This window comes from Rhinopithecus roxellana, chromosome 12, assembly GCF_007565055.1.
Source record: "Rhinopithecus roxellana isolate Shanxi Qingling chromosome 12, ASM756505v1, whole genome shotgun sequence".
Taxonomy (NCBI): Eukaryota; Metazoa; Chordata; class Mammalia; order Primates; family Cercopithecidae; genus Rhinopithecus; species Rhinopithecus roxellana.
In genome coordinates this window covers 29,568,144-29,592,324 of record NC_044560.1, presented here as the reverse complement: position 1 = coordinate 29,592,324, position 24,181 = coordinate 29,568,144, and the positions used below count along the sequence as shown (strand labels likewise).

The window sequence follows — 24,181 nt, the reverse complement described above, 5'->3', positions numbered from 1 at the left end:
CCCGGTGGAGTCAGTGGAGGACGAGAGTCCCTGACCCTGTGTCTCTAACTGCTGCACCCCATCCCGACCCTGTCCCCGCCGCCTCGCAGCCCCATTAAAGCGCTCTCATCACTCGCTGTGGCCGCGACTTGCTCTCTCCTGGGGGTAATTGGACCAGAGTGGACTCGGGAGGGGCAGGCTTGGGAGCTAAGGCCACACTGGACTCCACCATGGGTGCCAGACCCCGGGGTGACAAGATTCCCGTCCCCTCCGACTCCCTCGAGAAAAGTCCAGGCCACTTAACACCCCAGCCCCGCAGAAACGCCAAGAAGCCGGTTGTTTTTTTTTTCTTTCACAGATTTAATACCACGGTCTCAGCCAAACTCCGGCCGAGAAACTGAGAAATGTCTTGAGCCCCTCCCGACATTCGTTCGTGTTTCTTCGCCTTGGCTGGAGCGATAGGGACGAGCAGGGGTGGGGCCGGCTGGTGCGGCTACGCAGGGCCGTGCCAGCGGCTTAATAAGTGACATAAAATGTCTACACGCATAAGTAACTGTACTTAGGGCTTCTGCAAGGGCCACCAGAGCGCCTAGGTGGCGAGTGGGCGCCGTGTCACGGGCCGCGCTGCAGGCGGCTGCGCAAGTCCTCTGCGCAGCCGTCCAGCCCCATGCGCTCCAGGGCCGCGTAGACGGCGCCCAGGCCCGCGGGCTGCTGCTGGCGCCAGCGCTTGAGCATCTCGTACTGCTGGTCTCGGAAGCGGCCGATCTCCACCTCCACGGCTTCGATCTCCGCCTCGCGCAGCCCCAGCGTGCGCACGAACTCCTTCCAGCGCCGCGCTGGCACAGCGTCCATCACGTCGTAGAGCTGCGGGCCCGGCTGCAGCATCATGGCGGGCGAGCCGACTGGGGACTCCGGCAAGAGTGTGGGCGCGGGAGCGGGGCCTGGGGCAGGGCCAGAGAGAGCCAATGGGGTACGTGGGCCGCGGTCGGGAGGTGGAGTCAGGGGCGTTCATGCGGGTATTCCAGGCCTGAAGCCGGCTGGATCCCGCGGTTCAGGGCACAGGGGACGGACTCGGTCAGTTAGGGGGCAGAAAGGAAACACGTTGTGAAACCACAACTTCCCACCGCAGACAGGAGAATGGGGTCAAGGCCTCAGGCCACTGATGTCCCTTACCAAGAGCTCTGTTGGGCAACTGGTCCCAGGACCAAGTCACCTGCGGGTAGAGCGCCTCCTGGGTCTGGGGGTAGCCAGGGGTACAGCTGTTGCCCACCAACTGGACGGTGCGGATCTTCTCACTGCTGTCAGGAGGTACTAGAAGGGTGTGGGCATTGTCGGAGGGTGACAGATGGGTGGCCTGGAAGCCAAGAGGGGCCCCAGGTCAGCCCTGCTTGTCAAGTAAGGCCCCTTACCTGCAGTGCCTCTCCAGGAGGGAACAGTCCCTGGTTCAGTCAGCAGACACTCCCGCAATGATACCTCCCACAGTTGGCCCTGCTCTCAGTGTGGCCCCCCAGAACTCTTGCTTCTGCCTCGAGTCCCCTGCCCCCGCCTCCTTCCTCTTGTCCCCCAGCACCATGGGGCTCTCCTTCCATTGAACTGTTAGCTCCTGCGTACAAGTCTGAACCCCCGCTGACTGATACCCCTTGAGGGCAGGACTCAGCTCGCAACACCTCTGTCTACTAGGTCCACCCTGTGCTAGCCACGTGCCAAGCTCCGGGGATCACAATAAGGCTTGATCTTCCAGCTCCAGAAGGCAGCCCAGAATCACACAGTGAGGTTCTTACCGGTGGTGGGGTCAGAGCCTCCATCCCAGCTTCATCTGCTGACACAGAGAGAGTGCGGTCAGCGACCAGGCAAGCCTCCTGGACCTGGGTGCTGGTACAGCTCCCCTAGGGTTGCTCTGCACCCCGCACTCCCTGCCTCAGTTTCCCCTTCTGTATCAGGGTTGAGTAGACTCTGGGCTACCCATCCTGACCCCAGGCTTCTGTGTGTGTGTGTGTGTGTGTGTGTGTGTGTGGGTCTGTGTACTTACCAGTAACCATGGGCTTGTGAGGCCAGCAGTGGCGGTATGTGTAGGTCAGGGTGGCCCCAAGCAGGAGGGGAACCACAAGGCCAGCCAGGAGCACCTGGACCCAGAACACTGAAAGCAGCTGGTGGGTGTTGGGTGGTAGCCCCCCCTCACCCGCCTCCCCTCGGCCCATCCCAGTTCTCCCACTCGCATTCCCAGCACACCACCTACTCTGCCTCCAGCCACAGACAGCGGCACAGCGCTCTGGACAGCTCCCCAGGGTGCTCCTGAAAGGGATGGGGGTGGCCTGAGGGATGAGGGGGTGCATGCCAGGAGGGGGTCCCCAAGACTGCCCAGCATCTGCTCCATACTGGAGACTCTTCCCTCCCCAGGCCTCTCTCCTGTGAGCCTCACTCTACCCAAGAATGTTCCTGTCATTGTGCCCCCGATAACAACCACAGACACTATTCATTGAGCTTCTTCTAGACTATATGAAGAGTCACTAGAATGTCAACCCCAAAAGGACAGGGATTTTGCCTATTTTGTTCCCTGTTGCATCCCCAGCACCTAGAACAGTGTGTAGAACATAGGACATATTCAATAAAGACTTGAATGAAGGCCGGGTGCGGTGGCTCACGCCTGTAATCCCAGCACTTTGGGAGGCCGAGGCGGGCAGATCATGAGGTCAGGAGATCGAGACCATCCTAGCTAACATGGTGAAACCCTGTCTCTACTAAAAATATAAAAAATTAGCCGGCGTGGTGGTGGGCGCCTGAAGTCCTAGCTACTTGGGAGGCTGAGGCAGGAGAATCACTTGAACCCAGGCGGTAGAGGTTGCAGTGAGCCAAGATCGTGCCACTGCACTTCAGTCTGGGTGACAGAGCAAGTCTCCATCTAAAAAAAAAAAGACTTGAATAGATACAGAAAGTCCCTCACCTCTGATCAGAGGCCTGTGAAGAAGCTGCCAACATCCCATGTTGAGAAAGGGACACCACGTATCAGAGACGTGAATTCTCTAAACTTGCCCAAGATCCCCTAGAGAACTAGCAGCACAATCCTGACTCTCAGCCCTTTGTATTTATCTATTTATTTTAATAGATTTAATATTTAATAGGTTTAAATTAAATATTTAATATTTAATATTTAATAGGTTTAATATTTACTTATTTAATAGATCTTGCTCTGTTGTCCAGGCTGAAGTGCAGTGGCACAATCATAGCTCACTGCAGCATCAACCTCCTTCAGCCCAAGTTTTAAAGCTATATCAATGTGACTGTCTGTAAAAGTGACAAATCGGGCCGGGCGCGGTGGCTCAAGCCTGTAATCCCAGCACTTTGGGAGGCCGAGACGGGCGGATCACGAGGTCAGGAGATCGAGACCATCCTGGCTAACACGGTGAAACCCCGTCTCTACTAAAAAATACAAAAAACTAGCCGGGCGAGGAGGCGGGCGCCTGTAGTCCCAGCTACTCGGAGGCTGAGGCAGGAGAATGGCATAAACCCGGGAGGCAGAGCTTGCAGTGAGCTGAGATCTGGCCACTGCACTCCAGCCTGGGTGGCAGAGTGAGACTCTGTCTCAAAAAAAAAAAAAAAAAAAAAAAAAAGTAGACTCTGTCTCAAAAAAAAAAAATAAAAATAAAAAGTGACAAATCATCTGTAATACCTGGCTAGAAGGATCACTGGGGGGAATGCTGGCTGAAAGTGAAGGCACATACCCTTATTTATCTGGCTAAGGAGGATGCAGATTTCTCTTTTACCATCTAAGTTTACCTGAAGTGGGGCTCATCCAACACAGGGCCAAGTTCTCTCCTCCCTGTCCCCTCTTCCTATTCCTGAACCAGCAACACCTGCCCCACCCCAGGCCCTTGCCCTGCTCCCAGCTGCCCTTCCTTCCATCCCAAGACAGCTAGGTATTACGTGGGGCAGGACACGCAGCCATCGCCGTGTTCATAGAAGCCAGGCAGGCAGGTCCCACAGTCAGTATCTCTGCGAGAACCTGCAGTCCAGGAGAGGCATGCGTCAGCATGGAACAGGAGTAGGGCAGGCAGGGAGAAGTGGGTCTGGGAGTAGATAGCCCTGGGTGGGGGTACTCACAGAGTAGCCGTGTGTGGCGGTGCAGGGCCCTGCAGTCTAGGCATGGTTGGCAGTAGAAGGGTGAACTGCTGACACATTGGCTGACCTGGCACTCCACAAACCAGCCTGGCTTACAGCCACAGCGGGTGTCGGCCACAGCTGAACAGTTCTCCAGCGCCACCTGGGAGGCTGGTGGGGGTGCAGGGAGATGGAGAGTGGAGAGTTAGGGCCAAAAGCTCCCATAGAGAGGCAGAGGCAGACCCCCGCCCCCAAGATAATGGAGACAGGAATAGGTGGAAGAGAGACAGGTGCAGGGCTACCCTAAAAAAGAGAGCTCAGAGATCGAGACCCACCAGAGGCCAAGGCACATGGAGAGATGGAAAGGTCACCAGGAAGAGAGAAGGGGCAAGGGCCCCCTGAAGGAGGATCCGGGTGGAGGGTTCTGGCAAGGGTGGGTGCAGGACCCTCACACCCCAAGGTTGGGCCCAAGCCAGCCACTTCCCTCAGAAAGGCCTGTCCTTAGGAACCCCCTGCCAAGCACTGAGAAGCCCCTCACCCTGCTCATCACAGGCTTGGCAGCGGGCACATTCAGAATTATGGTGGTTCTCCCAGGCCAAGAAGGTATCTTGGGGACACATAAGGCAGGTGGAGTTGCCACAGGGCTCCGTGCAAGGGGCCTTCAGGTAGTGCCCTGTGGAACCAGGCAGGGGTCAGGCAGGCAGAGGGGCTGCCCAGCAACCCTCAACCTGCTTCCCACCCTGCCCTCCCTCCCTCTTTCTCACCAGCTCCCTACTTCTCTGTCAGCCTACCCCTACCTCCCCTGCCAGCCTCCTCTTACCTCCCTGGCCTGCCCGCCACCTCTCCAGCCCTGCCTGTCCCATGCCTCTCCCACCCCTGTGGCCACTTACCCGCTGGGCAGCCCCTGCAACAAAACAGACCAATCTTCTTGTGGAAGTCACCGGCACAGTCACACCTGGGGCTATGTGTGCCGCCCTGGGCCCGGGCCCCCAGCAGCACCAGGAGGAGCGCCTGGGGGACAGGTGCTGCTGACTCTCAGTGCAGCTGCCCACGTGGGGCCTCTCTCTGCCCGGTCTCCGCCATTTCAGAGGCCCCAGCATTTGCCTACAGAACAGCCCACTTCCCAGGCCCCCCGCAGAAGGGGTGCCCACGGGTGGAGAGGAGACTAACTTCCTTCCCCCTGTGCACACACCAAGCTTCGGAGGGCCAGAGGAAGGGGCTCTTGCCAGCCTCTCACAAGCTTCCCGTCCACCAGAGCAGGGACACGGCAGCACCCACACCCCCACCCATGCTTTCTGTTGGGGGAGGGACACTGATCATTCTCTACCTGGGGCCCCCAGACCCTCCTGGGAGGGGTTTCCTCTCAGTGGAAGGGCTACGCCCTGGTGGAGCCTCTAACGAGGTCGGAAGGGGCGGCCAGCCCAGCCACGGGGAGGCTTGGAGTGGAGACGCGCCCGGGGCCCCTTCCTTCACGGACGCTCTTGGGACAAGGCTCAAAGCTGCCCCTCGCCTCCTGCGTCTCAACTCACCGTAGACACCGCTGCCACCGCTGCGGAGCCCCGCGGCCGCTGCTCCATGGCCCTCGGCGCCGCGCTCGGCCCTCCGACGGGGGCCCAGGGGCTTCCCGGCTCCGTGCGCTCCGCCCGTCGTGGTTCCGCCTTCACTCCCGCGCCCGCAGGGCCCGCCCCGCGCCGTCGAGAAGGGCCCGCCTGGGGGGCGGGGGAAGGCGGGGCCGCCCGAGGCCAACCGAGTCCGACCGGGTGCCCCCTCGGCTCGGCCTAGACCTGAACTCATTTGGCAGCAGCGGAAAGGCCGAGGAGAACAGGAGAAGCGCTGGGCTGCCTGCTGCGACCAGGCACACAGGATGGAGCTGCATCCCGGTCCCCACCCCGACTCTCGCCCCAACCCTGAGAACCACTTCAAGGTAGAACCAGGGCAAGTGACTTCTTTCTCCGCCTCCGCGCCCCCAGCCATGGAGGGGGTTGGGCCAAAAGTACGGAAGGGGCCAAGCGCAGTAGCTCAGGCCTGTAGTTCTAGCACTTTGGGAGGCTGAGGCGGGAGGATCACTTGAGGTCAGGAGTTCCAGACCAGCCTTACCAATATGGTGAAACCCCATCTCTACTTAAAATACAAAAATTAGCCCAGCATGGTGGTGCATACCTGCAGTTCCAGCTACTAAAGTGGCTGGGGCAGGAGAATCGTGTGAACCTGGGAGGCAGAGGTTGCAGTGAGCCGAGATCACACCACTGCACTCCAACCTGGGCAACAGAGTGAGACTTTGTCTTTTTTTTTTTTTTTTTTTTTTTTGAGACGGAGTCTCGCTCTGTCGCCCAGGCTGGAGTGCAGTGGCGCGATCTCGGCTCACTGCAAGCTCCGCCTCCCGAGTTCCCGCCATTCTCCCGCCTCAGCCTCCGAGTAGCTGGGACTACAGGCGCCCGCCACCGCGCCGGGCTAGTTTTTTGTATTTTTAGTAGAGACGGGGTTTCACCGTGTTAGCCAGGAGGGTCTCGATCTCCTGACCTCGTGATCCACCCGCCTCGGCCTCCCAAAGTGCTGGGATTACAGGCTTGAGCCACCGCGCCCGGCGAGACTTTGTCTTAAAAAAAAAAAAAAAAGGTACCTGAAGGGACCCCCATGGGGGACCCACCTTCCTAAGAGTGTGGGAACTGGGCAGATTCAGCCCTGAATCCCAGGAGGGCACCTGGGGAGAGGTTCTGATGGTGGCTGAAGGTGGGGAAGTCTGGGGATGTTGATCTGGTGGCACCCCACCCCCAGTTACTTCCCACGGGAAGCTCTATCCATGGGCCATCCATGGCATGTGGAGGGGCACAGGAACGCAAAGAGGCCACCCTGAATTCAAGTGCCCCGAGTCACTGGACCCCAAAGCAAAGGACTCTTCCCAGTGGAGTCTAGACAAGTCTTTATAAAAGAACCAAAAGCTCAATAAATACGTAACTTTACAGAACCTAGCCCAAGCCAGGGGTGGCCTGTGGGACTGGGAAGGTAGGGGCGAGGCAGGAGCGAGTCCCACTGGAGGCCAGTGAGGGTAGAAGTGGGATGGGCAGCCTGGGAGCCCAGCCCTGGATTCGACTTGAGCTGTTAACTTCGGGGAGTAGGTGACGAGGGGCTGCCTGGGCAGGTCAGGTGGTACTGTGGCCTGGGCCTCCTCCACTCCATCCCGTCTGGCAAAGGACAAATCAGGCCCGGGTGTAGGCAGGGATCCTTCCCAGCATCCGGCTCATGCACACAGGAGGCAGCAACTGAAGCAGGTGCCGGCACGCCCCATGAGGCAGGCTGTCTACTGTCTCTTGGTCAATGGCACTCTTGGGGGCCTCCCTCTGCTCAGACCTCCCTACAGGGTGGGGAAGGGAGTCTTTCTTTGGCTGACACCATTCAGAGTGGCTCTGGTCACCTTCTCTTCCCCACGGCACTCCTCAGGCCCCTTCACTACTGCCCACCACAGCTCCCGGCACCCAGACACTGGGCAGGGTTCAGGCTCCCTCCACCATCACCCTCCCCAAATGCGATGCTCCCAGGCATGACTGGGCCCCCATGCCACTGCCCTGAGCCACTTGCCCTACCCCAGGCCAGGCCACTCACGAGGCAGTGAGCGTGGAGTTAAGCAGCAGGGTGGTCCTGATTCGGTAGAGCTGGGCCAGGGTCAGCTTCCTGTGCTGGGTGGAGACTCCTGGTGGGGGCTCAGGCTGGACCCTGGGAGAGGCCCCCGAGGGCAGGTCTCCACACCTCTTCCTGTGGGAGCCTGCAGGTTCCCCGGCCAGGCAGCTAGCTAGCCTAGGACCACTGCCAGGGCTAGGGGCCCCCTGGCAATTCCAGCTGGGCCCAGCTTCCTGAGGGGAGCCCTGAGTCCTAATACCTGAGGCTGGGACAGCCAGGCAGAGCTCTGACAGGCTGCGGCTAGGGGCAGAGGATGTTCCATGGGTGCCAGCCCCTGCCAGCAGCTGGAGGAGGCTGGCCTCGGACTTAGACTTGAGCAGTTGGGGCGGGCAGGTTAACAGCTGGACAGGGGTGCGGCGGCGGAGACGGGGCGAGGGTGGAGGGGAAGGAGCTTGTGGGGAATCTGGGGGCCGAGGCACTAGTTCTGCCACAGGGCCTGGGGCCACAAAGTCTTGTAAGGAGGTTGGGGAGAGGGTGCCGTAGGCAGAGTCTATGGAGCAGGAGCGGCCGTCCACTGGACCCAGGGGCAACAGCTCACTGGTGGGCGTGGCAGATGAGGCAATGGTGCTGAGAGAGGTCTCATCGGACTGGGAGCTGAAAGGACCGCCGTCGAACTCGGGGGAGGACAGCGTCTCCCCAGGCTCCACCACAACCATGGCCAGGGTCTCCGTGGAGCCATCTGAGGCACTGTGGGGCCAGGAGCAGAGTCAGCCCAGGCCATGAAACCTAGATAACCTGAGGCAGCCCAAGGCTGGGCAGTGCACAGTGGTTTATACCCTCTGCTCTCCTGGGCCTAGAGGCTCAGAGATGGCAGCATGTGGCAGGTGTGGCAGATCTTCCAGCTCCAGTGCCCACAACAGACCTCAGTAGCGAGCCCAGTACTCTTCCCTGCCAAGGCTGGATCTGCCCTAAGGATCCTCAGCACAGCACCCCAGGCAGCTACCACGAATGGATCAGAGCTGGCAGCACGTGGAAAGGTGTCTGCCCACCCCACCTGGACTCTGGGGGAGATAGAGCCCTGCTCCCACAGTGTTCATGACAAGAAGCCATTGGGAGGAAGGGAGCGTGGCTGGGCCTTCAGGAGTCCTGGGCTGGAGTACTTGTCCTGGTTTGACTTGCTGGGTGGTCATGAGCAGACATACCAGTGCTGAGAGTCGGGGCTGCTGCTGCTTTTCCGCATGATGGTGGGGGAGCTGGCAGCTGAATTGCCACTCTCCTCGCCTTCCTCCTCCTCCTCCTCCTCCTCTTCCTCCTCCTGCTCATCCTCCTCCTCTTCCAGGCTCTGCAGGGGCTGCTGGCTGCCTGGTGGCTCCTGTGTGCGCAGCTGTTGCAGCTGGTTCTGCAGGCAGTGTTGGGGTACATGGGGCAGAATGGGTTGTGACCAGCAGCTCCCTAATCTGCCCTGCCCACCCACTCACTACTCTGCGCTCACCTGGGCGTTGTAAATGGTGTCCACCCAGCCACGGCATAAGGCCTGGCCGCTGGCCTGGAATGTGTAGGCCCCTACAGCACTGTGAAACTCATTCAGGTAGATAAGGAGGAAGGACCCTGGTTAGGGAAAGCCCAAGTCAGTGTCAGCAGAGACGATGGCCCTCGCCTATCACAGTCCCTGACCAGGAACAGGACCAGGGCCCCTTACCAGGGTCCCGTAGCTCCCGGCACACAATCTTGTCCACTAGCAGGGGTGGCCTGATGACCCTGGTCCTCTCTGCCTTCTTCACTGCCTTGGTCACCAACAGCAGATCCGTGAAGAGGAAGCAGTACACATCCACCTGCAGTGTGGGGTGGGGGCAGTGCAGAAAGGCCAGCAGGGTCAGGGCCGGGGACGGTGGCCCCAGCGTCCCCTGGGAGCATTCCGTTTTTGTCAAACACTCCTCCCAGCATGAACCTTCAAGTAAAATTAAAATGAAGAGGAAGATGATTCTCTTTCACTGAGATGTATGTTGATGACTTAATACAAGTTTACATTAAAAAGAAGAGTGGTGACTTTGAAGTCACCATGTGCAATCTCTCAGCCTGCCCCATGCCTGAAAGGGCCACGGCACAGTAGCAAGGCTCTGGGGTTCCTGGCCCACTTGTGGAATGTGGCTGCCCTCCCACCAGGAACCCACGTGACACCGACAAATGGGTACCACTGGTGCCTTCAAGGGCTAGGACCCTGCTGCTGGATTTGTGAATGGCAGACAGAGAACTGTCATTCACTGTGACAAAGTCACCGGTTCTTGAGTCACCACCCAAGTGACTGGGGAGCTGAGAACCAGTGACTGGGGCCCAGAAGGTCCCCAGGAAGGACAGGGCATGGGGAGAGGGTGGCCCTGGAATCACCTTGCTGTCCTTCCCCTCCTTCATCTTCAGGCTCCCCTCCAGCAGCAGCTGCCGCGTCTCCTCCGGGGAGGCGCCGGGGATGGGCGCTGTCAAGTCCAGGTGCAGAAATTCCTTCAGGAGCTGGGGACAGAGGGCATGAGTGTAGGGGAGGCCAGAGCCTGACTCCCATCTCAGCTAGGCATCCTCAGTGAGATGCCTAGCACAGACCCTGCCTGCCAGCTTGGCCTTCCTCTCTCCCAGCCAGCAACCCCCGCAGACACACGCCCACCTTGTCCACTTCGTCGCTGCTGCTTTCCACCACCTCGTAGGCGTCGATGCGGCTCACCACAGCCGCCAGCCGCTGCCGCTCCTGGCGCTGCCGCATGCACGCATTCACGTGGTGGATGAAGCGCTCCACGGAATCGATCTAGGGGCAGGCGAGGGGGCTTCAGGCCCAGGGTCATGAAGGGGTAGACAGCCGTGCAGGGGAGACCACCCCTGCCAGCCATCAGGGTTACCATGGTGACGACGGCCTCCTTGGCGCGCGGCTCCTCAGTCTTCCTCAGCACCGACTTGAGCAGCAGCGGGTACTTGGTGAGCCGCTGGTGGGGTTTGGCCAACATGTCGCTCAGCTTCAGCCGCTGGCACTGTGGGTGCTTCTCGGCCCACTGTGGTAGGGGAGTGGGGACGGGGCTCAGGGTAGGCCCCGCCCCACCCGGCCCCGCCCAGGGTCCCGCCCTCCTGCGCCCCCGCCCACGGCGCGCACGCTCTCACCGTGACGTAGGCCCGGAAGAGGTCGTTGTCGCGCAGCAGACCGCGCATGTACTCCATGCAGCCCTCCTCCTCCATGCAGTAGCGGATGTAGGGCTTGAAGAGCGAGCCGAACTGGCCCGGGGCAGAACAACCACGGCGCCGGTTACTGCGCGCTCCCTGTGGGCCGGCCCGCGCCAGGCGCTGCGCAAGCGCTTCCTTACTGCACTTGGGCGACCACCCCAAGGGGGGGCAAGCTTATGATCCCTGTTTCCAGATGAGGAAACTGAGCCTCAGCCAAAGAGATCACTCGCGGCCAGGGAGCAGGGGTAGATGGCCAGGTGAGGGCTCAAACCCGGGCGACCGCCTCGTAATTCCTCACCCTTGGCCACAGGAGGTCAAGTGCGGTCACGTGGAGCCTTTTCGGCGCCCCAGCCCTACCTCAGTGCCCCGCCTGCGCCGGGCCCCGCCCGTACCATCTTGAAGCCTTTGAGGAAGTCCCCGGGCTGCAGTAGCGCCCGTGTGCGCCGCGCCTTCTCCAGCACCGGCGTCATCACGCCGGCCCACAGCCTGCGATGCAGCTGCGCGATCTCCGGGATGTTGCTGAACAGACGCTCCGCCTCCACCTGGGCGCCGCGGGAGGTGCGGTTGGCCACGCCCCTCCGCCAGGTTAGCCTCGCCCCACGTCCAGGTCCCGCCCTCCTTCCCGGTACCTCACCCGCCGCCGCCCCCGGACCCCAGCGCACCTCACACAGCAGCCCTGATTCTTGCAGGTTCAGGAGGCAGCACAGGAACAGCTGTGGGATCAGGGGATGCTGTGGCTGGGATCGGGAGGTTGTCTCAGCCCTAAGACCCCACCCGGCCTCAGGCTCCCCAGCCACTCCTTCCCCTTCCCCTTTCCAGGAGGCCCCACAGCAGCCAGGGATACGGAGGCTGTACCCTTTGGCCTTCGCACCTGGAAAGTCCAGACCCTGAGGAAAGACCCAGCCTTCAACAGCCCTCCCGGGGGGTCACGCTGCCCTGGTCCCTCCTGGAGGGAAGCGCCAGGGAGACTGGCCTTGCAGCCACGCCTGGAATTCCCTTCTCCACTTCCACCCTGGCTCAACCTCCATATTTCACCTCTGAGGGTGCTTCCTCCCTCCAGGAAGCTCCAAGACCAGGGCATGTGCTCCCCTTCCTGAGCCGAAATCCCTACAGTGCCGTCTCACTCTGGCCCATCCAGGGTGTGGGCTGCTAGGCACCCAGCACACAGCAAGTGTTGGGAAACAGCCACTGAACGAAAGTGAAAGAATGAAGCCCCACCTGTGCTAATTCAGTTGAACCTGGCAAACCTGCCTGAAGCCCCCTCCCAGGTTCCTCTAGGAGCCACCTCCTCCCTGGGCACAGCCCTTGTCTGACTTTCCTGCCCCCACCTCATTGCCAGGCACCTGCTCCTTCTGCAAAGGCTCAGACTCAGCTGAGGGCTGCCAGAAAGAGACCAGAAAGAGGGGGGCAGGGTGAACACGGGGACCAGCACAGCTCCTACTCACATTGGTGATGACCCGCAGTTTCCTGATGTAGGAGGCCTCCGTGTGCAGTAGCTCCCACACTGCCTCTTGCTGGTGGCACTGCCGCCGGGTCAGCTTCTACAAGGAGGGCAGGACGGGTCAACAAGGAGGCCTGGAGCACCTTAGGGTGGCCAGGGAGGATAAGCAAACTGCATGCAGCTTTCTCATTTTCCCAATGGGGACACGGAGGTCCCAAGAGGAGCAGGGTCACCCTTGATACCACATGAATAATCACAGTCAAGACACCCAAGATCTGGGCCCTCCTCTGCCATTAAAACAGCCAAGCAGCACACCATTTTCATCCAGCCTCTGTCTCCAAAGTGAGCCAATAATAACAGTGGCCTCTTTGGGGCATCCCATGGAACATCTCATCACTGGATCCTCCTCCCAAGGGCTGTCCTCCTTTCGGGACAAGGAGGGAGCAGCACTGTGGCCCGCACTCACCTCATGCCCATCAATGAGCTCCCGCCAGCTGTCCTCCAGCCTCAGGCAGGCATTGTCCTCATCCTCGTCTTCATCATCCTCCTCCTCCCAGGAGTCATGGTCGAAGCGCAGCCTCCGGGGCAGCCTAGGCAGCCCGAAGAGGCTGTAGGTGTGCAGCTTGCCCTCCAGCTGCTCCATCTTGTCTACCTCCTGGAAGGATACCCTGGTCAGCCTCAGCAGTCACGGCCAGCCAGCTGCCTGACCTTGGGCAGATGGGGCCACATACCCGGCCAAAGGCGCTGCTGCTGGGGCCCGAGCTGAAAAAGCCACTGAAGCGACTGGCCGCCCGGTTCTTCCAGCTGTCGCCGCTGCTGGTGCTGCCACTGCTGCCACTGGGCAAAGAGCAGCTGGAGGGCGTGGGGGGCTCCTGCCCAGGGATGCTCGCCTCCCCCAGGAACTCCGACATGTTCTTCCGGCGGCGGCCAGGGGCCTGACCAGGGAGGGGTGGTCAGGGCCGGGACCCCCTGCCAGCCCCCATGGCCCCACCCCAAGGCGGGTTTCCAGGGCCTCAGGCCAGCCTGGGATGGAGGAGGGTCTCTGCATCTCTACCCTGGGGTGTCCCCTCTCCTGGGACCCAGACACGTCTGGAGACTGGAAGGTCCAGACACAGATACGCCCAGACTATCAGCCCCAAGTCCCTCAGCTTCCAGCATGAAGCACAGAGTTACACACACTCAGATGCACTCTGGAACACAGCTCTGGGCGGTCTGTAGCCCCGGGCACTTCTCTCACGCACACATGCACACGCAGGTTCCCTGACCCGCTGGCACTAGAAGAGTCTCAGATACAAGCCCTCACCTTGCGCTAGACCCAGAGAGAGAGGGTCCCTTACTCTCACAGCCAGCCCCATTTTCCAGAAGGGACAATGAAATCCTCAAGAGGGGGCAGTGAGAGACCCAGGGTGACTGCCTCTGAGGAGGGGCCGTGGGTCCAGCCTGGGCCCCTTCCCACCCCCTCCCCTGACACACGCCCTCCTCCTCACCAAGATGTCCAGGCTCTCCCGGCGGCTCTGGGGGTCCGCGCGCTCCAGGGCGGGGGGCCCAGTCCCAGCTGGCCGCAGGATCGGCAGACTCAGGGACTTGGAGTCCTTCACGCCCTGCTCCACCTTGCCCTCATCTCCAGGCTTGGCTGGGGCCGCATGTGGGGGCCACGAGAGATCCTCAGTACCCAGGTCTGGTGGAGGAGGGGGCCCCAGTCCTCTCTCCCCAGAGGATCCACACCAAGGCCTGCCTGCCCTCCCCCTACAGCCCTGCCCTGCCAGCCCTCCCCCCATTCCCCCCCCCCCGCCTCTCCCCCCAGCAAGCAGCACCCAGCAGAGACACCTGTATGGTAATGAGGCTGCTCAGGCCCACAGCCAATGGGAACCTGAGCCTGGGAAGGTGCCCATATCCAGGAGGCTCCGCCTGGCCCAGCGGCCCCATTTGGCCCAGGCTGCTGCTCACCTTTGACACGAAGATAGTGTCCCCCGAACCTGTAGGCCTCGAAGGAGAGGGACAGGGGTGTGTTGGACTGGTCCAGGTAGATGTCCACTTTGCCCAGCGCAATGCCCTTCCTTTCAAATACAGGCAGCAGCACCTCCCTGCCCCCAGGATAGGAGGCGTGTGCATTAGAACAAGGCGGCCAGTCACTTCAGCTTGGGCCCTGCCCCCACGAGCCCCTGCCCCACCCACAGCCCCAGCTGCCCCCACCTTCCCCCACCTTCCCAACGGAAAAGGGAAGCCCGCGTGAGATCACATGCAGGTCCACAGACACCTGCCCGCAGAGGTCCTCACACAGGCGCATCTGCACACCACGGCAGACCTGTCACACGCCTACCCACACGCAGGCCTGACTCCTGCATACATGATTAAAACGCACAAGTACACGGACCCCGCCACACTCCCTCACAGTGGCGTGCACACCCACATGGGTCTGCCCACGCAGGGATGTGCTCACTTACGGGCCACCACACAGACACACAGGTCATACCTGCAGAGACCCAGAACCTGTGACATGGGGCCACCCCTGCTCCCAGTCCCACTTCCATCCTGAGCCCCACCAAGCCCTACCCCAGCGACTTCTTCTTCATGGCTGGGACGATCTCCGTCTCGATGTCCACATTCAGGTCAAATTTCAGGGTGAAGCACTCCTTGCTGGGGTCCTGAGAGAATGGGGCGGGGCGGGGCGGGGGGGAGCTGTGAGCTTCTCCTCACCACCCTCCTCCCCACCCTCCCCACCCTCCGGTCTGGGATGGGAACCCCAGCGATCTCCCAGGCCTCTGCAGCCTGGGATGCAGACCTCCCCACCCCAGCCCCGGAGGGAGGCCCAGGCTCAGGGAAGGGCTCAGGCTGTGGGGAACCCCCATGTGCCGCCCCGGGGATGCTCCTCACATCCGTGTGTCTCCTCCTTGCTTTCTTCTTGGAGAGTTTCAGGCCTGTGCTCTTCCGGTCCCTGCAGGGAAGCGGGGAGGGCAGAGGCTGGAGGTGTGGGTGGCCCTTACCAGCGTGGGCGGCGAGTGGGCCTGTGGCTTCCCCGCCCTTCGCTCACCCTAGGTGACAGGTAACCCGCGTGGATTCAACCCTGCCCGGCCCGAATGGGGCTGTGCGCCCTCTGGTGGCCAACATGGGAGTCACACCGAATGGTACCTGGTCTGGTGTGGGCCAGGATCCCAAGCGCCCTGGAGGCTGGCCCAGGCTGGGTGGCCTCTTCCCGTAGTCAGGACAGCCACAGGGGTGGGGAGAGGTCTGCCCATCAGCTTTACTCGGGGAGGGCACCAAACCATCTGGTCCTGAATGTCTGATCTGAGACCCAGCCTTGGGGCCCCCCAGGTATCTCTCTGCCCACTCACCCCTCACCTACCCTTTGCCATCCACAGAGCTCTCCTCCTCCTCCTCCTCCAAGTCCACCGCGGGGCTGGTGCGCGGCGGGCATGACCGGGTGGACACGTTCCGGGCAAGGACAGAGCCTTGGGAGAAAGCGGGAGGGGGTTGTGCCTCCCCGCCCCTCCTTAGCCTGCAGCATGGCCGCCTCCAGAGGGACCACAGTCTTACCCTGGAACCCCCAGATGAAAGGTAGCGAGGGCCCTTCAGTTCTGTGAGAAGAGGGGCTCAGCCATTGTTTTTTGTTTTGAGACAGGGTCTCACTCTGTCACCCAGGCTGGAGTGCAGTGGTGTGATCTCAGCTCACTGCAACCCCCGCCTCCTGAGTTCAAGCGATTCTCGTGCTTCAGCCTCCCGAGTAGCTGGGATTACAGGCGTGCACCACCATGCCCAGCTCATTTTTTGGTATTTTTGGTAGTGACAGGGTTTCAACATGTTGGCCAGACTGACCTCAAACTCCTGACCTCAAGTGATCCACCCACCTCAGCCTCCCAAAGTGCTGGGATTACAGGTGTGAGCCCCCTCTCGTGGCCTCAGTCATTGCTATCTATCCCCACAGACCCAAAAGGACACAAAGGCCCGGGGATGACACCCATGGTAAAGCTCCACCCCAAAAGCAAACCCACCTGTGGCCTCAGTTTACCCTTCTATAAAATAAGGATAAGGAAGCCCTGCCTCTGGGGTTGTTACAGGAAGGGACCAAAGTCCATGGCTCTTTCTTCCAGGCCTCCCCTCCCCCATGCTGTGACCACATCTGAATTCCCAAGGGGCCCTGGCAGAGAGAGAGAATCCTTTTGTTTGTTTATTGTTTTTTAGGACAGGATCTCCCTCCATCGCTCAGGCTGGAGTGCAGTGGCACGATCATGGCTCACTGGAGCCTCCATTGTCTGGGTTCAAGCAATCCTTCCACCTCAGCCTCCAAGTAGCTGGGACCACAAGAGGGTGCCACCACACCTGGCTAATTTTTGTATTTTTTGTATGCCAGACATGAGCCACCGTGCCCAACCAGAAGAATCCTTTTGTTCCTCTGATCAGCTGGGAAAGGGCACAGGGGTTGGCATTTCTCACCAGGCCTGGGTGCCTGCAAGTCACCCCTCCACAGGCAGTTGACGGTGGGCCTGAGCTGGGTCCCTGCTCAGCACAAGGAATTTCTTATTTCCTGCTACAAGTGCCTCCTGACCTGACCACCCCACTCCACACTGCCTCTGCTAGGCCCACTGCCTGGCTTGGAGGACTTGTCCAGAAGTCCCCTGCCCTGAGGACAGGCAGAACTAGAAAGAAAGGGGCCTTCTCTGTGTGGGCCACAGGCCAGGGGCAGGAGCAGCTGGGGGAGGTGAGAACCAGTGAGAACACAGCACCCGATAGAGAAAGGCCTGCCTCTGGAAGGGTCATGGACTTTTTCTCTTGCTAAAAAACATTTGGAACAAAAGGAACCATGACATACTCGGGTTTCATTATGTACAGTCATCTAGTCCTTATGATGCCCTAGCACGGTTCCAACGGTTACTGAAACACTACCACAGGAGCGCTGGGGGCCCGAGCTGTGGCTCCCGCCTGCGCTCACCTGGTGGAGGAAGGTCAAAGCGGACATGCCCATCATAATGCATGGCGCTGTGGAACTTGCTGTCACAGGCCTCGCAGAGGCTGAGGGGTCCCCGGCGGTGCAGCTGCTGGCAGTCGGCGTGGTGACATACCTGGGGTAGGGACAGAAGACTTCAGGAGGTCCACGAGCTCCACCACATCCCCCGACCCCGGCTCAGGGCTGCAGGGACTTAGAATGAACCGCCCTGCTCCAACCTGGGCCAGCTCTCCCTAATGGATCCATCCCTCGATCCAGGGTGAGGGGACACCCCCCAGCAGTCCCCCGTCTCCCACATCAAGTTTCCCCTCTGCTGGATCATTCCCTCGTTGGCACACCAACACGTGGTTATTTTTTCTCCACTTTTTTTTTTTTTTTTTGAGACAGTCTCGTTCTGTCACCCAGACTGGAGTGCAGTGGCTTGATCTCGGCTCACTGCAACCTCTGCCTCCCAGATTCACGCAATTCTCCTGCCTCAGTCTCCCCAATAGCTGGGATTACAGGCGCATACCACCACGCCCAGCTAAATTTTTTTTTTTTTTTTTTTTTTTTGAGACAGAGTCTCGCTCTGTCGCCCGGCAGCTGGGACTACAGGCGCCCACCACCATGCCCGGCTAATTTTTTTGTATTTCTAGTAGAGATGGGGTTTCACCGTGTTCGCCAGGATGGTCTCGATCTCCTGACCTCGTGATCCACCCGCCTCAGCCTCCCAAAGTGCTGGGATTACAGGCGTGAGCCACCGCGCCCAGCTTCTCCATCTTTTTTTTCCTTTCTTTGAGACAGGGAGTGCAGTGGCACAATCATGGCTCACTGCAGCCTTGACTTCCCAGACTCATGTGAGCCTCTAGCCTCAGCCTCCCGAGTAGCTTGGACTAGAAGCACGCACCACCACAGGCTAGTTTTTGTATTTTTTGTAGAGTCAGGGTTTCACCATGTTGCCTAGGCTGGTCTCAAACTCCTGGCCTCAAGTGATCCGCCCACCTTGGCCTCCTAAAATGCTGGCATCACAGGCATGAGCTGCCATGCCCAGCCTTATTTCATCATTTTACAGAGGCCTCACCTCACCCTCCAGCTTAGGCTGACTTTCTTTCTTTCCCTTCACAGCTAAACTCTGTAAACAGGTATCAGTATTCACGACTTCCTAGTTCTCTCCTCCCACTCTCTATTTTTCCCAAGTTTTGTTTTAAAATATTTCTTTTCTTTTTATTTTTTTAAATTTTTTTTGAGACGGGATCTTGCTCTGTTGCCCAGGCTGGAGTACAATGGCGTGATCTCGGCTCACTGCAACCTCCACCTCCCAGTTTCAAGCGATTCTCCTGCCTCAGCCTCCTGAGTAGCTGGGATTACAGGCGCACACCACCACACCAGACTAATTTTTGTATTTTTAGTACAGACGGAGTTTCACCATGTTGGCCAGGCTGGTATCGAACTCCTGGTCTCAGGTGATCCGCCTGCCTCAGCCTCCCAAAGTGCTGGGATTACAGGCATGAGCCACCGCGCCCAGACTTGTTTTAAAACATTTCAAACCTACCAAAAATTATAAGAATAGCACACGCCCTCTGGACTCCCCAGTTGTTGGTATCTGCCACATCTGCTTTCTCTCCCATTCTCTTCTCGGCACCCCCCTCCCCTGGGGCAGAAACCATGGTGCTGCCTAAGAACAAAGACACCTTTCCTACAAAACCCCATAGAATTGGCGCATTTGGGAAACTGAACCTTGATATAGAGTCCATATTGACATTTTCCCAAGTATCTAAACAATGTTCTTACAGATATACTTCCTCATATAGGAACTAATCAAAGTTCACACGTGGCATTTGATTATGTCTGTTTATCCTTTAAGAATGAATTCTGGGCCGGGAGCGGTGGCTCAAGCCTGTAATCCCAGCACTTTGGGAGGCCGAGACGGGCGGATCACGAGGTCAGGAGATCGAGACCATCCTGGCTAACCGGGTGAAACCCCGTCTCTACTAAAAAATACAAAAAACTAGCCGGGCGAGGTGGCGGGCGCCTGTAGTCCCAGCTACTTGGGAGGCTGAGGCAGGAGAATGGCGTGAACCCGGGAGGCGGAGCTTGCAGTGAGCTGAGATCCAGCCACTGCACTCCAGCCCGGGCGACAGAGCGAGACTCCGTCTCCAAAAAAAAAAAAAAAAAAAAAGAATGAATGAATTCTGGCCAGATGAGGTGGCTTATGCCTGTAATCCCAGCACCTTGGGAGGCCAAGGTGGGCGGACTGCTTGAGGTCAGGAGTTCAAGACCAGCCTGGCCAACATGGCGAAACCCCGTCTCTACCAAAAATACAAAAAATTAGCCAAGCATGGTGGTGCGTGCCCATAGTCCCAGCTGCTTGGGAGGCTGAGGCAGGAGAATCACTTGAACCCGAAAGATGGAGGTTGCAGTGAACCGAGATCAGACCACCATACTCTAGACTCCTTGTTTTTTGTGGTCTTCTGTTTTTTTTTGAGACAGAGTCTCACTCTGTCACCGAGGCTGGAGTATAGTGGCACGATCTCAGCTCACTGCAAGCTCCTCCTCCTGGGTTCAAGCCATTCTCCTGCCTCAGCCTCCGGAGTGGCTGGGACTACAGGTGCCCGTCACCACGCCCGGCTAATTTTTTGTATTTTTAGTAGAGACGGAATTTCACCGTGTCAGCCAAGATGGTCTGGATCTCCTGACCTCGTGATCTGCCTGCCTTGGCCTCCCAAAGTGCTGGGATTACAGGGGTGAGCCACCGCGCCTGGCCTTGTTTTTTGTGGTCTTTTATTACATTGACTTTGTTTTTTTTCTTCAAGACAGGGTCTCATTCTGTAGCCCAGGCTGGAGTACAGTGGCATGATCACAGCTCACTGCAATCTCAACCTCCTGGACTCAAGTAATCCTCCTGCCTCAGCCTCCTTAGTAGCTGGGACTACTAGGTGCATGCCACTACGCCCAACTAATTTTTTTATTTTCAGTAGAGACAGGGTCTCACTCTGTTGCCCAGGCTAGTCTTGAACTCCTGGGCTCAAGCAATCTGCCCGCCTTGACCTCCCAAAGAGCTGGGATTACAGGCATGGGCCAACATGCCTGGCCGACCTTGACATTTTTTAAGCCTTTGAGCCAGCAGCCTTGCACAGAGCTCCTCAATGTGGATCCGTCTGGTGGTCTTCAGAAAGTTTCAAACTGAGTGTTCAGGCAGGGACACCACAGAGCTGACTGTGTGTTCTTGCTATTTGCCTGTAATGCTGGATCCTCTGGGGACCTCTGTACCTTGTAGAGTCCCTTTTTCCCCTATAATTAATAAGTAATCTGTGGCGTGGCACTTTGAGATGTCTTGTTCCCCAGTAATCTCACTCAATCGCTTGAGGTCAGGAGTTCAAGACCAGCCTGGCCAACATGACAAAACCCCATCTCTACTAAAAATATAAAAAATTGCCAGGCATAGTGGCTCATACCTGTAATCCTAGCGCTTTGGGAGGCCAAGGCGGGCAGATTGCCTGAGCTCTGGGGTTCGATAGCAGCCTGGGCAACACGGTGAAGCCCCGTCTCTACTAAAATACAAATTAGTCGGCCATGGCAGCATGTGCCTGTAGTCCCAGCTACTCGAGAGGCTGAGGCAGGAGAGTTGCTTGAACCCGGGGGCAGAGGTTGCAGTGAGCCGAGATCACACCACTGCACTCCAGCCTGAGTGACAAAGCGAGACTCCGTCTCCAAAAAAAAAAAAAAAAAATACAAAAAATTAGCCAGGCGTGGTGATGCGAGCCTGTAGTCCTAAGAGCTTTAGCATACATAGATGATATTTGATTCTTCTGATGGCTGCAATGGCTGCAAGGTGGGGGATTTCTTTTTTTTTTTTTTTTTTGAGACAGGGTCTCCCTTTGTCACCCAGTCTGGAGTGCAGTGCCACATCTTGCCTCACTGCAACCTCCACCTCCTGGGTTCAAGTGATTCTCCTGCCTCACTCTTCCAAGTAGCTGGAACTAAAGGCATGCACCACCACACCCAGCTAATTTTTAGTAGAGACAGGGTTTCACCATGTTGCCCAGGTTGGTCTCGAACTCCTGGGCTCGACTGATCCACCCGCCTCAGCCTCCCAAAGGGCTGGAATTAGTGTTGGGATTACAGGTGTGAGCCACCATGCTAGCTTGGGGTCACTCTTGACAATCTCTGTTACACCTCCATCTAGTCAGCCCAAAAATTCCGCTGGCTCCACCTTTAGTATCTGTGGCCTCAACCCAGCCACAGCTCATAAGCGTGCCACTGCCCAGCCACCTCTTAGCTGGATGACAACAACGGCCTCAAAACTAGCCTTACTGCTACCCCTGTCCCCCACAATATGTCATCCATGGGCAGCTAGAGTGGGCCCTGTTCAAAGAGGAGTCCCACTGTATCTACTCAAAACCCTCCAGGGGTTCCCATCTCACTCTGAATAAAAGCCAAAAGGGGCCAGGCGCAGTGGCTATGCCTGTAATCCCAGCACTTTGGGAGGCCGAGGCGGGAGGATTACCTGAGGTCAGGAGTTCGAGACCAACCTGACAAACATGGAAGAAACCCCGTCTCTACTAAAAATACAAAATTAGCTGGGCATGGTGGTGCATGCCTGTAATCCCAGCTACTCGGGAGGATGAAGCGGGAGAATTGCTTGAATATGGGAGGCAGAGGTTGCAGTGAGCCAAGACTACGCCATCGCACTCCAGCCTGGGGTGAAACTCCGTCTCAAAAAAAAAAAGGCCGGGCACAGTGGGTCATGCCTGTAATCCCAGCACTTTGGGAGGCCAAGGCGGGTGGATCACAAGGTCAGGAGATCAAGACCATCCTGGCTAACACGGTGAAACCTCATCTCTACTAAAAATACAAAAACTTAGCCGGGCGTGGTGACACACGCCTATAGTCCCAGTTACTCAGGAGGCTGAGGCAGAAGAATGGCTTGAACCGGGGAGGCAGAGGTTGCAGTGAGCTGAGACTGTGCCATTGCACTCCAGCCTGGGCTACAGAGAAAGACACTATCTTATAAAAACAAACAAACAAACAAGCCAAAAGGGTTAAGGTTAGGGTTTTCAGTCTTTTATGACATTGACTTTTTGTTTAGGGTTAAGGCCACCCCATTCAGGGACCTCCTGTCCTGCTCTTCCATCCTGGCTCACTCCCCTTACCCGCTGGCCTCCTGGTCATTCCAGGACACTCTCCTTCAGGGCAGTTCCCACCTCTGAGTTGTCACATCTGCCAGTCCGTGGCCTGAGATGCTTTTCTCCAGATAGTGAAATGCACGGCTCCCTGCCTTCCCTCCCCTCCTGCGAGCTTCCCCCCAAGTCACCTTCTTATCCTCCTCATTCACCCTCCACGCTCCTTTCCTGTCCTCAGCACTTTCCAGCACCTGACAGGTCACATCTTCCACCCTGCTGCCTCCACACCTGTTCACATCCGCAAGGACAGAAATGTTACTCTGTCTGATTCAGCGCCTGACCTCCAGTCCCAGCTGCTCCATAAACACTTGTTTAATTTATGAATTAAGGCAGGAGAGAGGCGCTGAAGAGTTTCTGGCTGGTGAAAGCCCAGTGAGAGGTTTCTGAGATAGGCATGGTGAGGACAGCAGAGAAAATGACAGACAGCAGGAGGGAGGAGAAGGCCGGGAAGAGTCTGAGCGTGTTTTTAATGTGGTCATCATGTGTCTGGAGCTGCACCGGGGGCGTTACATGTGTATCTCATCCTATAAGATAGGGGCTGTTATTGTCCCTGTTTCACACAAGAGGAAAGTAAAACTCAGAGAGGTGAAATGACTTGTCTAAGGTCACATAGCCAGTGGAGCTAGGACTTGAAGCCAGTGTGTGTGGGGCTCTGGATCCCAGATTATTTATTTATTTATTTATGTTTTTTGAGATACAGTCTCGCTCTGTCGCCCAGGCTGGAGAGCAGTGGCACAATCTTGGCTCACTGCAACCTCCGCCTCCCGGGTTCAAACAATTCTCCTGCCTCAGCCTCCCAAGTAACTGGGACTACAGGCACCGTCACCACACCCACCTAATTTTTGGATTTTTAGTACAGACGGGGCTTCACCATGTTGGTCAGGCTGGTCTTGAACTCCTGACCTCAGGTGATCCACCCATCTCGGTCTCCCAAAGTGCTGGGATTACAGGCGTGAGCCACTGCACCCAGCCTGGATTCCAGATTTTAACCACATTCGCACCCTCTTGTGGGTGTCTTAGGAGGGAGACGCTGGCCTCAGGCCGGCTGGGATTACAGGGACAGGAGAAAATCAATCTCAGTTTGATGCAAGCCCTGTCGGTTCTTGTGTCCCTCTGTGTCTCCATCTGACAAAAAAGGGAACAGGGCACAGGACTGGTAGTCAGCAGGTGGCACTCCAAGCACGCCCGCATGCTCAGGGAGGGGCTCATCTGCATGGAGCTGGGCCCCAGGCAGGTGGCTGGGGACAGGATGACCCAGATTCCTGAAGGCAGCCTTGAGCGCCAGGTGCCCCCACTTCCACACCCTTTAGGAGTTATCTTCAACTGTGCTGGTGGGGCTTGAAGTGAGGGTCATGGGATTGATCCCTCAACCCCTGCAGCTCTTTCTGGTTTCTGTATTAATCTACTGTAAAATAGACTCCAGCCCGGGCAACCCAGTGAGATCCTGTCTCTACAAAAAACAAACACAATTAGCTGGCTGTGGTAATACTCTCCTGTAGTCCCAGCTACTTGGGAGGCTGAGGCGGGAAGATTGCTTGAGCCCAGGAGATTGAGGCTGCAGTGAGCCATGATCACATTGCTGCACTCCAGCCTGGGCGACAGAGTGAGACCTTGTCTCAGAAAAAATTTAAAAACTACAGAAACCACTAAGCTATCCTCAGCCAGGGCTCTTCCTATGTCCTCGCCCTGAATCCACAGAGCACTGCTGAAAGAAACGTCAGGCTTTGCAGCTTCTGGGAGCCCAAGCTT

General features: G+C 58.0%; 2 protein-coding genes across 15 annotated transcripts in view; both read right to left on the bottom strand.

The window, feature by feature from the left end:
* Positions 1 to 313: 313 nt before the first annotated feature.
* On the bottom strand, positions 314 to 6,197 carry TNFRSF25 (TNF receptor superfamily member 25). Of its 9 annotated transcripts, XM_010357421.2 has the most exons (10): positions 5,604 to 5,778; positions 4,965 to 5,085; positions 4,613 to 4,747; positions 4,078 to 4,245; positions 3,901 to 3,979; positions 2,216 to 2,271; positions 2,009 to 2,116; positions 1,761 to 1,798; positions 1,153 to 1,333; positions 320 to 920 (listed from the first exon to the last, which is right to left on the bottom strand). In XM_010357421.2, the coding sequence occupies exons 1-10, from the start codon at positions 5,649 to 5,651 to the stop codon at positions 592 to 594; spliced, it is 1,263 nt and encodes a 420-aa protein (XP_010355723.1). In that variant the 5' UTR covers positions 5,652 to 5,778; the 3' UTR covers positions 320 to 591. The 9 variants fall into 9 exon arrangements, with proteins under 9 accessions (XP_030798873.1, XP_030798874.1, XP_030798875.1 ...); XM_030943013.1 differs by lacking the exon at positions 4,965 to 5,085 and having other exon boundaries at positions 314 to 920; positions 5,604 to 6,197; XM_030943014.1 differs by lacking the exon at positions 4,965 to 5,085 and having other exon boundaries at positions 314 to 920; positions 1,761 to 1,795; positions 5,604 to 6,197.
* A 780-nt stretch (positions 6,198 to 6,977) lies between these two features.
* PLEKHG5 (pleckstrin homology and RhoGEF domain containing G5) overlaps positions 6,978 to 24,181 on the bottom strand; it is a 32,431-nt gene continuing 15,227 nt past the window's right edge. For 3 of the 6 annotated variants that reach the window (XM_030943006.1, XM_030943007.1, XM_030943004.1), the window contains 20 exons: positions 17,256 to 17,385; positions 15,672 to 15,777; positions 15,203 to 15,263; positions 14,882 to 14,973; positions 14,276 to 14,412; positions 13,816 to 13,961; positions 13,060 to 13,263; positions 12,795 to 12,983; positions 12,333 to 12,428; positions 11,550 to 11,600; positions 11,280 to 11,429; positions 10,828 to 10,938; positions 10,572 to 10,721; positions 10,343 to 10,480; positions 10,075 to 10,194; positions 9,389 to 9,521; positions 9,182 to 9,297; positions 8,892 to 9,088; positions 7,675 to 8,436; positions 6,978 to 7,426 (listed from right to left, as the gene is read on the bottom strand). In XM_030943006.1, coding sequence (XP_030798866.1) covers positions 7,417 to 7,426; positions 7,675 to 8,436; positions 8,892 to 9,088; positions 9,182 to 9,297; positions 9,389 to 9,521; positions 10,075 to 10,194; positions 10,343 to 10,480; positions 10,572 to 10,721; positions 10,828 to 10,938; positions 11,280 to 11,429; positions 11,550 to 11,600; positions 12,333 to 12,428; positions 12,795 to 12,983; positions 13,060 to 13,263; positions 13,816 to 13,961; positions 14,276 to 14,412; positions 14,882 to 14,973; positions 15,203 to 15,263; positions 15,672 to 15,777; positions 17,256 to 17,385 — 3,099 coding nt within the window. In that variant the 3' untranslated portion in view covers positions 6,978 to 7,416. Of the gene's footprint in view, positions 7,427 to 7,670; positions 8,437 to 8,891; positions 9,089 to 9,181; positions 9,298 to 9,388; positions 9,522 to 10,074; positions 10,195 to 10,342; positions 10,481 to 10,571; positions 10,722 to 10,827; positions 10,939 to 11,279; positions 11,430 to 11,549; positions 11,601 to 12,332; positions 12,429 to 12,794; positions 12,984 to 13,059; positions 13,264 to 13,815; positions 13,962 to 14,275; positions 14,413 to 14,881; positions 14,974 to 15,202; positions 15,264 to 15,671; positions 15,778 to 17,255; positions 17,386 to 22,563; positions 22,631 to 24,181 lie in introns of those variants that run through there. The other 3 variants (XM_030943010.1, XM_030943005.1, XM_030943009.1) reach the window with 2 other exon arrangements.

Coding starts and splice junctions, on each gene's coding strand:
- TNFRSF25 (XM_030943011.1), bottom strand. CDS start 6,048: ATGGCTGGGGGCGCGGAGGCGGAGAAAGAAGTCACTTGCCCTGGTTCT. Junction 3,980..4,077: donor CCGCCACACACGGCTACTCT/GTGAGTACCCCC, acceptor CCTGGACTGCAG/GTTCTCGCAGAGATACTGAC. Junction 2,272..3,900: donor GGCTGCGTGTCCTGCCCCAC/GTAATACCTAGC, acceptor CATCCCTTTCAG/GAGCACCCTGGGGAGCTGTC.